The sequence below is a fragment of the Macrotis lagotis genome, chromosome 7 (genome assembly GCF_037893015.1).
Source record: "Macrotis lagotis isolate mMagLag1 chromosome 7, bilby.v1.9.chrom.fasta, whole genome shotgun sequence".
Classification (NCBI taxonomy): Eukaryota; Metazoa; Chordata; class Mammalia; order Peramelemorphia; family Peramelidae; genus Macrotis; species Macrotis lagotis.
Genome location: NC_133664.1, coordinates 104355298 through 104372261, shown reverse-complemented (window position 1 = coordinate 104372261; position 16964 = coordinate 104355298). Strand labels below are relative to the sequence as shown.

The 16964-nt window shown below is 44.2% G+C and overlaps 2 protein-coding genes across 4 annotated transcripts in view; one reads left to right on the top strand and one right to left on the bottom strand.

The window, feature by feature from the left end:
* Positions 1–204: 204 nt before the first annotated feature.
* On the top strand, positions 205–9383 carry ZYX (zyxin). Of its 2 annotated transcripts, none has more exons than XM_074193487.1 (10): positions 205–403; positions 577–796; positions 1271–1461; positions 1725–1817; positions 1995–2540; positions 6026–6146; positions 6349–6518; positions 6691–6869; positions 8082–8202; positions 8741–9383. In XM_074193487.1, exons 2-10 carry the CDS (start codon positions 589–591, stop codon positions 8843–8845), a joined length of 1734 nt encoding a protein of 577 aa, XP_074049588.1. In that variant the 5' UTR covers positions 205–403; positions 577–588; the 3' UTR covers positions 8846–9383. The 2 variants fall into 2 exon arrangements, with proteins under 2 accessions (XP_074049588.1, XP_074049587.1); XM_074193486.1 differs by having other exon boundaries at positions 206–393.
* Positions 6361–16964, bottom strand: part of EPHA1 (EPH receptor A1) — a 23954-nt gene continuing 13350 nt past the window's right edge. Inside the window, exons 12-18 of one of the 2 annotated variants that reach the window (XM_074193485.1) lie at positions 13646–13831; positions 13264–13325; positions 12755–12964; positions 12240–12389; positions 11557–11750; positions 9987–10142; positions 6361–9844 (exon numbers count right to left, since the gene is read on the bottom strand). In XM_074193485.1, coding sequence (XP_074049586.1) covers positions 9766–9844; positions 9987–10142; positions 11557–11750; positions 12240–12389; positions 12755–12964; positions 13264–13325; positions 13646–13831 — 1037 coding nt within the window. In that variant the 3' untranslated portion in view covers positions 6361–9765. The remainder of the gene's footprint in view (positions 9845–9986; positions 10143–11556; positions 11751–12239; positions 12390–12754; positions 12965–13263; positions 13326–13645; positions 13832–16964) is intronic. The other variant, XM_074193484.1, reaches the window with a different exon arrangement.

Here is a 16964-nt window from a genome sequence, read left to right as displayed (position 1 = left end):
GGGAAGGTCAGGAAATGACATCAGCCGGGCATGTTTTGGGAGGGCTGCTGGGCTTGGAGTGTGTAGCCGGCGGGGAGGTTGGCCGGGAGGGGGAGGCCCTTTCTCCGCTTTCCCTGGCCCTGGGCGTGCTCTGGGCCCCTTCCTGGGGGAGTGTCCTGCCCTTCCGCCCCCATCCCCCCGCGGTGCCCGCCCGGCCCCCCAGCTCTGCCCGCCTCCTCCCCCCAGCTCTCCGGGCCGCTCCTTGTATGGTCTCCCTGCCTCTCTCTCCCCGCCTCCCCCTCCGCCCAGCTAGAAGCAGCTCGGGACGGGCCGGCGCTCGGAGTCACAGCTGGACCGGACTCGGCGCTGAGGACTCTTCCCCGGCCTGGCCCAGGCGAGGAGCGGAGCTGCGCGGTGAGCCAGGGTGAGGGGCGGGCGGGCACCGCGGAGGGAAGGTGGGCATGGGGGGCTGCGGGCGCTCCCCATCCGCGGGGCTGGGGGGGGGGGCCCGGATCGTGCGGCGTGTGCCATCCATTCATCCGTCCACCCATCCATCCTCCCCTCCTGGGCTTCGCGTAACTGTGGCTCTTCCTTCAGCCCGGCCTCCGCATGGCGGCCCCCCGCCCCCCACCCGTGATCTCCGTCTCGGTCTCCACGCCCGCCTTCTATGCCCCTCAGAAGAAGTTTGCCCCGGTCGTGGCCCCCAAACCCAAAGTGAACCCTTTCCTGGCCGGGGCTAAGGACAATGCTCCAGGGCCCGGGGCCCAGAGGGCGCAGATGGGCAAGGTGGGCGAGGTTCCTCCCCCGCTCCCGGAAGGTAAGGATGGGGGGGGTCTGCCACCCGAGGTGGGCAGGGGTTCGAGGAGCTTGTCTGGGGGGCGGTGAGGTGAGGGGGGGTATTGGGTAGGCGCAGCGCAAGCCTTCAGCCCAGAGCAGATGTTCTTACCTCATCCTGGAGCCCGTGGCCCAGAGCCAGGACTCCTAGTCCGGTTCAAATTCCTTGCCTGGGGGGTGGGTGTGAGGGAGAATGTGTACGGGGCATGACTCTTTTCTGAGTTTATTTCTTAAACCGAAAAGGGAAGTGAATTCCCCTTCTGCAGAACTTCCTGATGAAAAACACCTTTTTACTGTGAAGTCTGCTGGAATACCCAGGACTTCTGCCAAATAATGAACTTGGGGTCTCAGCGCATTCCTCGCCGGCCCTCCTAGAGAGAGACAGAGACAGAGACAGAGAGAGTGAGTTGTGGCGAGTAAAAAACCTTGCTAATAGACCTCTTTCCCCTACCTCTAGATTTCCCCCTGCCACCCCCTCCAGTGCTTCCAGGGGATGATGGAGAGGCTTCTCTGGGAGGGCCCTTCCCCCCACCCCCTCCCCCATTCGAGGAACCATTCCCCCCTGCTCCAGAAGAAGAGACATTCCCTTCCCCTCCACCTCCTCTGGAAGAAGAAGTGGGGGTTGAACCTCTCGCACCAACCCATCAGGTGAGTGAAGGGAAAGGAGCACCAGGGATGAAAATGATACCCCATAAAAGGAATGAAGGCCTAGAAGGCCTTCTGTTTCCAGCTGACTTCCTCCACTTATGGGCAGGGAGATATTCAGGGGGGGGAAAGAACTGGATGAAATTTCCATCTCGCCCTATAGGCTCTTTAGGACTAGATTATCTTTGGGGAAAGAGAGTTCTTAAACTCAATGTAGGGTGATTTAAGGAATCTGGCCAAGCCCTCAAACTCTTTACTCTTCATAGTCCCGAGGAAAGGTGAGCAGCATTGACCTGGAGATGGACTCCTTGTCCTCCCTGCTGGATGACATGACCCGGAATGATCCCTTCAAGCCCAGGGTGAGGGATGGGGTAGGAAAAGTGGGGGAGGTCAGGAATTTGCATTTGTGTGTTTATGTGTGTGGAGGGGTATTTTTTGGTAGAGATACAAAGTGAACCTACATAAGGGTGTGTGTGATATGAAAGACAATACCTTCCTCTAACCCAATTTTCCCCCTGACCTCCCCTACTCTGCAGGTTTCATCTGGATCTGTGCCTCTCCCAGCTGCCCCTCAATTCCCTCCCAAGCCAAGTGTCCCCCCTGCAGCTTCGAGCAAAGCACCTCTTCCTCCTTGGTTGACACCCACTGGCCCTTCTCAATCCCATTCTGTATCTGTGGCTAAGACTTTAACCACCCAGCCTAGAGGTCCTTCAGCTCCAGTTGCAGCTCCTTCTGTAGTTTCACCCCCAGCCCCAGCCCCAGCCTCAGCCCCAGCTCCAGCTCCAGCTCCAGCTCCAGCTCCAGCCCCAGCCCCAGCCCCAGCCCCAGCTCCACCTCCACCTCCAGCCCCGACCCCTACCCCTAAGTTTAATGCTGTGGCCCCAAAATTCACTCCTGTAACTCCTAAGTTTAGCCCTCCAGCCCCTGGGGGTCCCCCGCATAAGAAGGGGGGTCCTTCACCTCCCATTAGTACAGGATCCCCTCAACAGCCTCAGCCTCCCAGCTTCACCTATGCTCAACAGAGAGAGAAGCCCCGTGTTCAGGAGAAGCAACGTCCAGTGCCCCCTCCTTCCCAGGACCAGGTGAGGAAGAACTAGATAGGTTTGAAATGTAGGAGCAAGAGTTGGGACTAAGTATAAAGACAGGGCTTTCTAGAACCCAAAGTTGGAGTGGGTAAATTTGCAGAGGAAAGGGGTAGCCAAAGGGAAGAAAGGAAACAGCACCCCCAGAGGAGGGACATGGAAGTACCTGGGTGTTTGGGTGGGGCAGGGCTGGGAGTGGGTAACAGCACATTTTGAGAAAGCCTCAATGGTTAGTATTTTAGTGGGGCTGTTCTGGACAGTGACTTCCAAAACTAAGTTACTTTTCCCACTTAGTCCTTTTTGAGTTCATCCCCTTTAACAATGGGAGGATAAGGGAGTCTGATCAACTGACTTTCCCTTATCAGCTGACCACATTGTTTCCTGAATGGTTATTGCTGACTTTGTGGGGGTTGACCTGGGTCTGGGAGCATTCTAACAAGAGCATCATTAGTAATATCAACATTTATTAAGTACCCACTAAGGTAGAATAATATGCCAGGTGCTAGAAATTAAGAAATATGACATGGGCTATCTTTGAGAAGCTCTCCATAAAGTTGGGGAGAACAGGATGTATACATAAATACACTAAGCTCATACTACATGCTCTACTGTGTCAGATAGTATGGCAAATAAATTCAGATTGGAGAGAGATTCCCCTGATCTGAGGCTTTTGAGGAAGACTTGGTGAAAGATGCAGAACCAGAGCTGGACCTTGAAGGAAGGATAGGATTTAAGTAGAAAGAAAAAGTGAGGGCATCCTGGTCTAGGGAGTGGGAATATGGGACAGAATGAATAGTGATAGAAAACTTGTGGTCTTAGGGATGTGTGTGAATAGGTTGAGTTTGAGTTTAGCTGGACTGGAGAGTTATTAGCCTTGGGAGTTATGAGTAGTGGAAGATAAGGTTGGAGCAGTTAGTAGGGGACTGATTAAGATATTTGACCTTAACAGTATTTATAGGCCATGAGAAGCTTTTTGATATAGGCAAAATATTTTAGGAAGCTTGAGCTGAAAAACAGGATAATGGGGGTGGGGCAGGGAGGAGAGACCTTTTAGGAGACTATTACGCTAGTCCGGGTTTGAGGTAGTGATGGGAAAGAAGGGAAGGATGAAGGTGAGAGATAAGAAGACACACAGGTCCTGGTGACTAGATATGGGAAGAGTAGGAGGGATGACTAAAAGGCTTTCAATTTTGGTGACTGGGAGAATGTAAATATTGTTTACAAATGTGAGTGAATTAGAAGAAAGATCTGCTTTTGGGAAAAGTAGAAGAATTCAGTTTTAGTTATGCCTCAGGAAGATATCATTTAGAGTTGTCCACTCAAAAGTTAAATGAGAATGATCTGAGGAACGGACTTGGAGAGGAACACCCATATTGAAGTGGGGGAAGGAGGAAGTACAACCAGTATAGGAGACTGATAGCTCAAGAAGTTACAATACAGCAGTGACTTTGGAAGTCTGGAGAACTTCAAGAAATATAGGTTTGTGCACATTGGAGAATGAGATCTGAGGCAAAGGTGAGGAGATTTAAAAGGTTATCTGGGACCTTTGATGACTATTTCAGTAAAGTAGTTGTGAGTAAATTATTAGAATTGAAGAAATGATCATATGGTAGAAGAAATGGAAGTAGTGAATTTGCCTAAAGAGAAGATAAGATGCCTTGGGATAGCCAAGTTGAAAGAAGTGTTTTGTGTTTAAAGCAGGGAAAATTTGTGAAGATATTAGGAAAATGTGGTAATTGAGATTGGAAGAGAACCAATTGGAAAAAAAAAAAACTGCCGGATGTGTAGTCTGAAGACTGGGATTCAAATTCAAGTTTTGCTGTTCATTGCCTTTGTGACTTTGGACAATTATCTTAAGCTTTTGGGATGGCAATTTCCTTCCCTGTAAAATGATGAGGGAGAGGAGTGTTCTTGACATAATGAAGAGGCAGTAGTGAAGGGTTCTAAGACCAAAGACAAATGCTTAGGCAATGGAAAAGAGGTGTTCTTCCTTTGAGAATAGGTAGAAAGGAGGAGAGGATGAAGACTTTTTTAAAAATTGGTATTCATAATAGTGAGGCTTCATTTTGGAGATAGAGGTGAATACGAGGGAACTTGAGCTCTGATCATAAAATAGGAGATGAAATCATCTGTTGGGAGTGACAAGGGTGATGGTGGAATGGAATGGAGATTGGGGGCTTGAAGAGTGGAAAAAGGTTTGAAACAGCTGTCGTTGGGGAATGTGATAGAGAGTTAAGTGAAAGCTGAATAACAACTGCTCAGCAGTTGAGTCCATTTGAAGTTAGAGACCATGAATTTGTAGCAAAGTCAGCACTCTTTTTTTCTAGTAGTGCCCAGCAGATGGTAATATGATCTAGGATGCTGGTGTGGTCTGGGCGATTTCACCTTTTCCCCAATGTGTTGGGGCTTTCCTGGTGCATAGTTTTTCTGGGGAGAGCTAAGCTGTCTCACTGTATCCCATACAATCTAGAAATTTCTACTTCTATAAATCCCTCTCCCCCCCACCCCGCCCAGTGCTTTAGGTCCATTTTTGGGCTCCAGAAATCCTCATTACATGAGAACCCTGAGAATTCAGAAGTGGGATGGTTAAGGGACCCCATAGGCCACATCTTGGGTTTAACCTGATCTTCCTGCCCTATGTTATATTTCTATGCTGGCAGGGCTGCTCAGTAGCGGTTGGGACGGGTAGGTGTGCTTCTGGTGTATATGTTCTTTGGAAATGGGATCTATATGCATGTGCTATAGGTGTATTTGTATTTATGTAGTCTGTGAGGCTTCTGTGTTTGGATTGTAAATTTTTTTTTCAGTCCTGGGAGTTACCAAAGTTGGTTGAACCAATGAGAGTTTTCACTTAAGCATTTTAAAAATTCATCTAAAAGTATAGGTGTTGTGCTGATTTACATGCACCTGAATTTTGCTTATTTCTGCCCCCTTATATAGGGTGTGATGGAAAGAACCCAGGTCTGGGCACTAAAAAAATCAGGTTCAGCCTCAGTTGTGCCATTCTGTGACTCTGGGCAAATTAGTATATATATCTGGACCTTAGTTTTCTTACCTGTAAAATGTTGCAACTATATAAATGATTTCTTAGGTACCTTTCACTTCTAGAACTCTCTAATCTCTGGCCCTGGTGTGTCTGTGGTGTGTATGTCCAGTGCTATGGTGATCTGAGAAATGTGTGTGGTCTGTAACTGCCCAAGTCATTTCCCTCACTTGTCTGTGATATTTCGCATATAGAAGATTTGGGGGGAAAGGAATTAAAATGAGTCTAGGGACTATAGAAGGTCTGGAGTAAGTATAGGTGTCCAGAACCTATTTTCCTTCATCCTGGGTAGTTGTAGAGTGGGGAGTTAGGGGCTTTAGTAATTAGGACAGAACCTCTTGGCAATGGGTGGAGGGCAGATGGTAAGACAGCTGGGGAAGAGTAAAATGAAGACCATGGCAATAGAATTTGCAGAGAAAAACCAAGGCTGTTGGGGTTCTAGGTACGCCCTCCTGGTGCGCCAGGACCTCTAACTCTTCGAGAGGTAGAGGAGCTGGAGGAGTTGACACAGCAGTTAATGAGGGACATGGAGCAGCCATCCAGTAACAAACTCTCCACCGATGGTGAGACTTGAGTTTCCCTCCCCACCCCAGTTCCCAATAAGGTCCTAAACAGGAAGGGGATTCAGGTCACTACCATTCTGCCTCCCTATCTCTTAACTAACCTTTCTCCTGATTGTTGTGACTGGTACCTTTGGCTCCCCTCCCACGTCCTTCCTGCCATTTCCATTGTTCCACATTCCCCTCCTTCTCCTCCCCCACCCAGAATATTGTGGTCGGTGCCACCAGGCCCTGGTACGTTCCCAGCCTGCAGTCCGGGCACTTGGACGTTTATTCCATGTCACGTGTTTTACATGTCACCAATGTGAGCGGCAGCTGCAGGGGCAGCAGTTCTATAGCCTTGAAGGGGCACCTTACTGTGAGCAGTGCTATGAGGTAAGGAAGCCACATAGGGAAACTGAGTGGCTATATCCTGTCTCTGGGGAGGGGCATCCAGACCCTTGTGAACCTCTTTATTCAAATCAAATACTATTCATAAAAGTGCTTAAGAACACCTGGCAATAAATAAATGCTCATTGTTTTCTTTACCTGTCCTACAAAAACTTAGAACACCCTGGAGAAGTGTAGTACATGTGGTCAGCCTATCACTGAGCGGATGCTGAGAGCCACAGGTCGGGCCTTCCATCCTCAATGCTTCACCTGTGTGGTCTGTGCCTGCCCTCTGGAAGGGACCTCTTTCATTGTGGACCAAGCCAACCGACCCCACTGTGTCCCTGACTATCATCGGTGAGCCGTGGCACTTGGGTCTTTCACTAACCAGTCCTTCCTGTCCTGGTATGGGCTGAGCTTCTTGTCCTAGCCTTGGAGAATTTCACAAGCAGGTCTCTATTTGCACAGCTTTTCTCATGTCAGGAGTGGGTCAGTTAATCTGCCTTTGTCCAATTTAAAAATTTTTGCTATTCAGTTTTTCTGGCAAGTCTAACTCTTTATGACCCCAATTGAAATTTTTTTGGCAAAGCAGTCTGCCATTTTCTTCTCCAGCTCATTTTACAGATGAGGAAACTGAGACTAACAGGATTAAGTGACCTGCCCAGGTCATACATCTAGTAAAGGCCTGATTTGAACTCAGGAACATGTCATCTTGTTGACTTTGGGTTCAGGACTTTATATTTTACTGAGTATCTGAGTATTTTGACTTGCTTTTCATGCTGTTTCATTAACCTTTCTATTCTGAACTCTTTCTTGGGACTCATGTATTATACTCCTTTCATATTTATGTGTTTTTTTTCCCTAAAATGCAAGTTGCCAATTTTTCCTGTAAGGCTGGTGTTGCAAGAGCCTCTTTTCAGAGCAGTTGTTTGAGACTCTGGGTGCATTTTTCTGCAGAAACAATGAATTATATATGTAGTGATTATATTCCCAGGTCAGCCCATAAAAAGCCTCTTTTCACTCATGTACTTCTCAGTTGTAACAATGTTCCAAGGAAATGACCTTGAGTTTTAATTTGGGACTAGAACTGTTACTCCTTTTTGCAGTTGGGACACTGGGGACTTGTGCAGCTCCCAGCTCAGCCTAAGGTTGGAGAGACAATAATTAAGCAGGTCTAGCTCTCAAAAGTCTCTGCTTGGGGAGAAAATAAAAGTCATAATGAAAGATAACATTTTGATAGCACTGTGCTATCTATTCATTTGATTTTCACAACAACCTTGGGAGCTAGAGATTATGATCCCCATTTTACAGATGAAAAAACTGAGGGAAATTAAGTTGCTTGCCTGGGGCCTCTGAGCTAGTCTCTGAGGCTTGATTTGAACTTGGGTCTTCTGATTCCAGGGTGCTTTATCTATTGCGTCACATAATTTTCTAGAAAAGGGAGACTGCTTACTGGAAGAGTTTGCTTTGTATTGCCTCAGTGAGTCTGTCTTCTTAGCAGAAAATCTCCTTATCCTTCCCCCTCTCTCCTCCTTGACCTCCATTTCTCTCCCTCTTCACCTTCCACAGGCAGTACGCCCCACGTTGCTCTGTTTGTGCCGAACCCATCATGCCTGAACCTGGCAGAGATGAGACTGTCCGAGTGGTAGCTCTTGACAAAAACTTCCATATGAAATGCTACAAGTGTGAGGTCAGGACAATCAAAAATACCCCCCCCCCCCCCCATGGCTCCAAAGTTTCCATGCCTTTGCTTAGGTGGTGAGGGTGACATTACAATTAGAAACCAAAGATGACTTTAGAAAATCTGTCTGTAGAATATTCAGAGGTTGTCCAAGGAAGAGAAAAACATCATGGGGTATAGGTCATTCCTTCTTCCCCTTAAGATCTTTCTTAAAAGTGAAGTGGGTGGCCTTGGAGAATAGAGTTGGGCAAGTTAGACTTTCTAAGAGATTTGAGTTATCCTTGGTCAAGGTGAGGCAGGAAGAAAGAGTTTTTTCCCTTCTTCCAGAGGAGTAAATCCTTAAGAGCCACCCCCAAAGGGAGGGGCTCTGAGCAGAAGAAGAGGAAGTAAAAGGGTGGTGAGGAGTGGGGGAAGGGAAAAGGAGGTGGAATGACTAAACCTGACCTAGTTTCAGGGCTCGAGCTGCAGTGTATGGGGGATAGGGAGCTATTTACAGTGGGAAGATAAGCATTGTACTTTACTGTCTTGTCCCACCCTCTTCCAACAGGATTGTGGGAAAGCCCTGTCAATTGAGGCTGATGAGAATGGTTGTTTTCCTCTGGATGGACATGTGTTGTGTCGTCACTGCCACACAACTCGGGCCCAGACATGAAGTTGAACTCCCGTTTCATGAATCTTGAAGACTGAGAAGCTACTCCAGATCAGAGAACTACCTATTTTCAAATCATCTTTCTTCATGCCATTCATTCTCATTCCCCACCCTGGGCCACAAAGAAAATTGACAGCTAGTCTTAACGCTAGTCCCTCTTAAATTCTAGGGGGGACACAGATAAATGGAGAGTGCAGAATCTGAGACCAATCCCTTCATTTTCATTATCCCTTTTCCCACCTGGTTATAAGGACCACCTGTCTTTTATCTTCCAGGCTTCACAGCATCATCTTGCATCCTCCTATCTATCCCTTTTTTCTTTGGGGAGCTTGACAGTTTGGGCAGCAGTATTGCTTTTGCTCCTACACCGAAGCTGTTGGCTGGCTCACTCAGCAACTCCTGTACTCTGCTGAGGGGCTTGAGGAGAGGCTGTGCCCTGGCTTTCTACCAGAGGCTGGACTGATTCCACCTTCTTAGGACCACATAGTTTGAGACTCTGGCAACAATTACAAATAAAGTATTCACTCACAGTTCCCTAGAATTCAGTGTCTGATCTTTCTATAAAGATTAGGGAAGGGGTTAGCAAACCCCAGTAGCATGATAAAGGGGTAGATATCTGTCCTAGGCTATTTATTTACAAAAAAAAAAAAATCTGTCACAGCTCACACTCAACTCCAAATCCAATGAATACCACCTCCTTACTGTTGTCCATAACTCTACCTACCTGTCTTCAAATATAAGTCAAGACAATGACCTCCCCCAAACCACAGGGTGTAATTCCTCCATAGGAGGTGTGGGAAAGAGCAGCACCAATAACATACAAGATTCCAAATAAGGGATGGGGCATAAAAGATAACACTTCAAGTATGGTCTGCTGGCAAATGGGCATCATGGGTGGGTTTCAAGTTTATCCAGTCCTCAAATCAGTCCTTGAAACCCTGGATACTGCAGAGAATTCGCTTCTGATGTCCAGGCTGTGTTATCCCCATCTGCTTCAGGTCCCTGTGAATGAAATGAGCAAGAAGACATTTGAAACCAAGTCACAAGAGAACCCCTTCCTTGGCTCATCTACCCTCAGTAGTCAACTCCAGTACCCACTCCCTATTGTTCACCTGTCCCCTCCCTTGTACCCATCTTTGCTCACTCAGCATTCAGCTCCAGTACACACTCCATAGTGTCCAACCCTGCTGATCGAAAGTGCAGTATATATCTTTTCATGCGGATGGAGTCAAGCCATTCAGAGACACTTCGGTATGGGATCCCATCTGAGCCACTTACACTTGGCAACCGAAGGGTAACTCTAGGAGAGAGAGATGTAGTTTTCAGGCTCTTGGAAGACTGCCTTCCCTATCCTTTCTACAGTTTTCCCCTTTATTGACCATTCTATAACTAGCTTTCAGTCGTATTTCTGGAATATTCATAGCATGGTTGGATTATAGCCCAGTTTTCTAGTTCGCTCCCTAGCAAGTATGTATGTGTTCAGGGAATACTGACTACAATAATGGCAAAATACTGTACAACCAATTTACAAATCTGGATAATCTTTAATTTGGCATATATCCTGTCACCTTTAAATGAGAAAACTGACCATGTTCTCTTTCTGACCCCAAAGTTTACCAGGTTGATACCAGCCAGATCCTGACTGACCCATTAAACCTGCAAACAGCTATTCCTGTGCCTGGAACTCAGATATCAGGAAACTCGAAGTCAAGCTTTCTTGACTTTTGGTGTTGTCATTTGGCTCTGGAGTAATGATTGTAACCTATCAATGTTGTTATTTAAAAGGCTGATTTATGGAAAAGATTATTCATGTTTTGCTTACCCCAGGGTGGAAATTAAAGGAAGACAGGTTTTGGCTCAATATAAAGAAAAGCTTCATAACAATGAAGAGTTACTTTGAAAAGGGAAATGGCTACCTGGGAGGATAGTGCATTCTCTAACATTAGATTTCTTTAAGCAAGAGTCTGGATGAACATTCTTTGAGATGATGTCAAGTGTTTGGATCAGATGATTTCTAAGATCTTTCAATTTTTTTATTCGATAATTATAATTCTGCTTCTTTCCCAATTGACATCCATGTTCCATATGATGGACTTTCCTAACTGTTAGCTAGAGCCAAAAGTCATTAGGATGTTAAGCCTGCCAGGAAAAAGAAACACATTCCAAAAAGATAGACAAGCAGTCCCTAACTTATGAATAGGGTGTGTTCCAAGAGTTTGTTTGTACATCGGTTGTTTGGAAAATGTTTCCCTAGAAACAGTGTTAAAGGGTGGTTAACTTTTCAGGATAGCACACAAACGTCTATTTAACCCATGGTGTAGCTGAATGATATACTACAGACCCTAATCCACATTTATATTTCTGTAGGAAAATGGCCCTATAGATGAATATTCATATAATGTGGTTGTCTGCATGTCAGAAACATTTGTAATTGCTAGAAACATTTTTCAGATACCGGCTGTTGCTTCTTTTCATAGATGATCAAAAGTTATTTTAGCTTATATTTCAAAAAAAGATTTCTACATATATTTGTGCAAGGTTTGTGTCTCCTATCCCTCTAATCAGTATAAGACTCTCTAACCTTAGGCAGGTCTTTTGACTTCTGAACATATCTACAAAATAATATAGATGAACCAGAGGAACTGAGATCCCTTCCACCTCTAAATCTATGATCCAGTTTATTTTCCCCCTTAGAACTTCCCTTGTATAGTTACCGAGGGTCAAAGTTGGCAATGGTTCTCAATGTATGGGGACTTGCAAGTAGCTGTTCTAGTTGTGTTTGAAGCTGTCGGAACCTAGGTCTGGAGGTCCGATCATAAGCCCAACAGCATTTCATGAGATCATACAATGGGGCGGGGCAGTCAACTGGAGGAGGTAAGCGGTAGCCATCTTCAATGCTCTTCATCACCTGAGTTGGAGCACAGAAGGATGAGAAAAGGGATCCTGCAATTTTTTTTTGAGGTTTTTGCAAGGCAATGGGGTTAAGTGGCTTGCCCAAGGCCACACAGCTAGGTACTTATCAAGTGTCTGAGGCCAGATTTGAACTCAGTTACTCCTGACTCCAGGGCCGGTGCCTTGTCCACTGCGCCACCTAGCCACCCCAAGGGACTGTGTAATTTCAGTGGTGGTGAGAAAGACAAAAGGAAAAAGAATAAGACAGCATATGGTGATGTGAAGACTGAAAAGATGAGATAGAAGATGTAATAGAGTCTTAAAGGAGGTGAAAGTATTTCTGTGGGAAGATAAAGGAGACTTGATGGAGACTCAAGAGAGACTCAGGATGAGAGGAAGGGGAGAGAGAGAGAGAGAGAGAGAGAGAGAGAGAGAGAGAGAGAGAGAGAGAGAGAGAAAATATGAATATAGTTTGGGAATTGGTCTAGGCTTGTTTTGGGCTCACCTCCTGATTGCTCATGTCCCCATATGGCTTATCTCCAAAGCTTAGCACCTCCCACATTACCACCCCAAAGCTCCACACATCACTGGCTGAGGTAAAGATTCGATGGGCAATGGCTTCAGGGGCTGTCCAACGGATTGGGATTTTCCCTCCCTGGAATAGAAAGGAGATATAAAGGTAAAATGATCATATGGAATGTGAAAATTGTATAGCATTTTGCTATATTATCTCATTTGATCTTGACAACTCTGTAGAGTAGGTCTTATCTGTACTATTATTATCATTACAGATAAGGAAATGGGCAACAGGATAAAAGTAGTTAAGTGATTTGTTCAGGGCTATTAAATGTCTGAGGTAGGATTTGAATTCAGGGCTTCCTGACTCCAAGTCCAGTACTCTATTATAAAGAGAGAGAGAGAGAGAAGGATTAAAGCTTATATATGGATTGGGAAAGAGGAGGATTAAAACTTATGCATGATGGGGAAACGGAAAATGGTAGAAACACAAACATATCTGACCTGAGTTTCATAAGTGCCATCTCGGTCATTATCCAACAATCGAGTCAGGCCAAAGTCAGATACCTTGCAGCATAAGTTCTGGCTCACCAGGATGTTTCTGGCGGCTAGGTCTCGGTGAACATACCTATGGTCACTCAGGTGACTCATGCCAGAAGCTATACCCTGCAGCATGGAGACCAGCTGTCCAGGGGCAAGTTGTTCTTCCTGTGCCTGGTGTAGAAGAAGGAGGATAAAGGGGAAAATGTATTTATTAAGTTTGTGCCTACTACATGACAAGTATTATCCCAAATACCTTCCAAATATTATCTCATTTTGCTACATAAGCGGTGCTTTCTTTCCCAAGAGCTGGGACATAGAACATTCTTTTATTAACTCTTCCCTCTTTCATCTCTCTCCATTAACTCTGGGTTGCCCTTAAGTAATGTTCAACCCATCCCCATCCAGTACAGACAATGACAAGGCTTACTTTAATCATCACTCCCTAACCCAACTGATTCAATCATCCTCACCCTCAAGAAGGCATCCAGGGCTCCATTCTCCATAAACTCTGTGACAATCATAATGGGTTTCCCTGGGACACAGAAAGCATGGTTTCAGTCAATATTAGATTGTAGGATCTCTGTCTGGTACCCAGTTTCCATCAGCCATCTCATCCTAATCTCTTAATCACAATGAACTTCCAAATCCCCTAACAGTAGCCATAACATCCATTTCTTTTCATCCCACTATTCTTGGTGACTATACCCAAACCCCTCTATCTCTAGCTTAGTGACCACACTTTATTGTTCTCATTATTCTTCTGGCAAACCATAACCTCCCCCCCCCCCCACTGATATTCTTGGTGATCAAATCCTGATGCATGCCAACCTCCCACACCCCCTTCTTCCATACTTTTTGTAACCACACCCTCCAGGTGCAGGATGTGCTGATGATTAAACTGGTTCATGATAGTTGCCTCTCGAAGGAAATTCCACCAATGACCATCTGGAGATGTGGTTTTCAAAGTCTTGATAGCTACTGTGAAACACTCTTGGCCAGGGACTCTCAGAATCCCTTGATACACTTCCCCAAATTCTCCTGGAGATGGGGTGGAAGAAAGGAGATATAAGATCATACCCTTTATATTGATCTCCAGTAATGATTGTTATCTACTACAGTAACTAGCAGTATGTTGCATATATCCTATAGAGATAGGGAAAGGATTTATGAGTTCATTGATTCATAGGAAACTCCCTCTACCAGTGTAATTCAGCACCTTCTCTTCAGATTTACAGTCTAAGACAGCTATTAGAGCAATGGGAGATTAGGCTCCAGGGTCATCCAGTCAACATATGTCAGAGGCCACACTTGAACTCAGTCCTTTTGATTAAGGTCAGCTCTCAATTGAGGAAACCATGCTAGCTCTTGCATAATATGGTTATTACTGATGCAAAAACAATACGGGATGACTTCCTCAAAACTCAATGGACATTTTGCCAAGATTAAGGGTCACTGAATAAAGTGTTTGTTGTTGAGTCTTTTCAGTTGTGTCCAACTTTTCATGACCCCATTTGGGGTTTTGCTGGCAAAGATATTGTAGTGGTTTGCTATTTCCTTCTTTGACTCATTTTACAGATGAAGAAACTGAGGAAAACAAGATTAAATGATTTGCCTAGGGTCACAGTTATTAAGTGTCTGAGGCCAGATTTGAACTCATTTTCCTGATTCTAAGTCCAGCCCACTGTCCAGTTCACTGGCCCACCTCTAAGTGCTCTTCACTATACCACTGTCTTGACTCTTACATAACTTATAGCAGTTAGATGGCATAGAGAGGAATGGATTTGGAGACAGGAAGACCTCAGATCAAGTCCTGCCTTGGATATTTACTAGCTATATAACACTGGGCAAGTCACACAAATCTCTTTCAGTCTCATTTTTCTCATCTTTAAAGTAAGGATAATATCACCTACTTCACAAGACTATTGTGAGGATCAAATGAGAGAAGTATGAGGACACTCACTGTGAACCTCCCTGAATATTAGTGGGGAGGTCCATGGGGTATTTAACACTAAATATAATGTCCTTTTTTTGATGTTTTGATTATTTTTGCTGAAATTTTTTTACTTCTTTCATTTCTTCTTTTTCACTTAAAAAAATCTTTGTTAGGGGCAGCTAGGTGGTGCAGTAGATAGAGCACTGGCCCTGGTGTCAGGAGGATCTGAATTCAAATCTGGCCTCAAACATTTGATACTTATTAGCTGTGTGACCCTGGGCAAGTCACTTAACCCCATTGCCTCACAAAAAACCAAAAAAGATCTTTGTTATATGAACATAATATATTATTACTCTAAGACAGGATTGGGGAGTGGAAACACAGAAAGAAATTTTGTTGATGTAGAAACAAAAGATATTAAAGAAAATCTCCCCTCTTCCAATTCCCATTACCTGAAAAGGAACAAATAATTTTTAAAATTCAGAGCAAGTATTGAAAATACTCTGAAAAATTGGAAATTAAGTGAATGTCCTTCAATTGGGGAATGGTTTAACAAACTGTGGTATATATATATGTATATCATGGAATACTATTATTCTATTAGAAACCAAGAGGGAAGTGAATTTAGGGAAGTCTGGAAGGATTTGCATGAACTGATGCTGAGTGAGATGAGCAGAACCAGAAAAACATTGTACACCCCAACAGCCACATGGGGGACATGATCAACCTTGATGGACTTGCTCATTCCTTCAGTACAACAACCAGGGACAATTTTGGGCTATCTGCAATGGAGAATACAATCTGTAGCCAGAGAAAAAATTATGGACTTTGAACAAAGGCCAAAGACTCTTACCGTCAAATAAGGAAAAAAAAAGTTATATTATTATGTAATTTTATTATCTCATACTTTATTTTTCTTCCTTAAGGATATGATTTCTCTCATCACATTCAACTGAGATCAATGTATACCATGGAAATAATGTAAAGACTAACAGACTGCCTTCTGTGGAGGATGGGGGAGGGAAGCAAGAATGGGGGAAAATTTCTAAAACTCAAAATAAATCAAATCTTTCTTAAAAAAAACACTTGCTCTGAATTTAAAAATTTACACACACACACATACACACACACAGGGTACATATTTACTTTTGCCTAGTGATACCCAAATACATAAACAATAAATTTCATTACATATGTATGTATATATCCATATCCATATATAACATATGCATGTGTCTTAGTATGTGTGTACATATAAATGTGTGTATATCTATCTAAATTGTTAACTGATATCTAAAATCCCTTTGATAAAACAGAAACCTTAAAAAAAGAGATAAAAGGCTTTTAAAAACATTAACTGTAACACTCTGGATAAGTCACTTAGTCTCTGAACCTCAGTTTGCTCATCTGTAAAATGGGATAATAACATCTACTTCATAGCTTGTTGTAAGGATTAAATAAAAATAACATGCAAAGCACTTTGCAAACCTGATTTATTTTGAGTTTTAGAAATTTTCCCCCATTCTTGCTTCCCTCCTCCATCCTCCACAGAAGGCAGTCTGTTAGTCTTTACATGTACGTGTTGTTAATATTTTTTTTTGAAATGAAAAAACCCTGACCACATGGAACAATGGAAAGGGTGCTGGATTTGAAATCAAAGGATCTGGTTTTAAATCTGGATTCTCCCACTTACTAGTTTCATGATCTTACACAAATCCTGGTTCCTCTCTAGGTCTCAGTTATTTCATTTGTGAAAAAGCAAGGGACTGGAATAGATGCTTTCCAGCAGTAGGGCAGGGTGAGGAAGCAGAAAACTTGACCTGCCTTACAATTTTACTGCCTAACAAGTTAGAAGCAAGTATAAGTATAGATGACTCTGATTTATGGACCTCTCCTTTTCATGTTACGTCAAAACTTAAAAAATCATAACAAACTAGAGCTATCATTTAAGCAGTGCCTTTTATGTCTAAAAGTATTTTAAAAATATCATTGCATCTAAACTTCACTGCCACCCTGGGAGGCAGGTGTTACTGTTATCCCATTTACTATTCAGGAAATTGAAGCAGACAGAACTTAAATGACTCACTCAAGGTCACATAGCTAGGGCATATCAGAGGCTGGAAGACTTGGGTCTTCTTGACTCTAGGCCAATCTTTTTTTTTTTTTTAGGTTTTTGCAAGGCAATGGGGTTAAGTGGCTTGCCCAATGCCACATGGCTAGGTAGTTATTAAGTGTCTG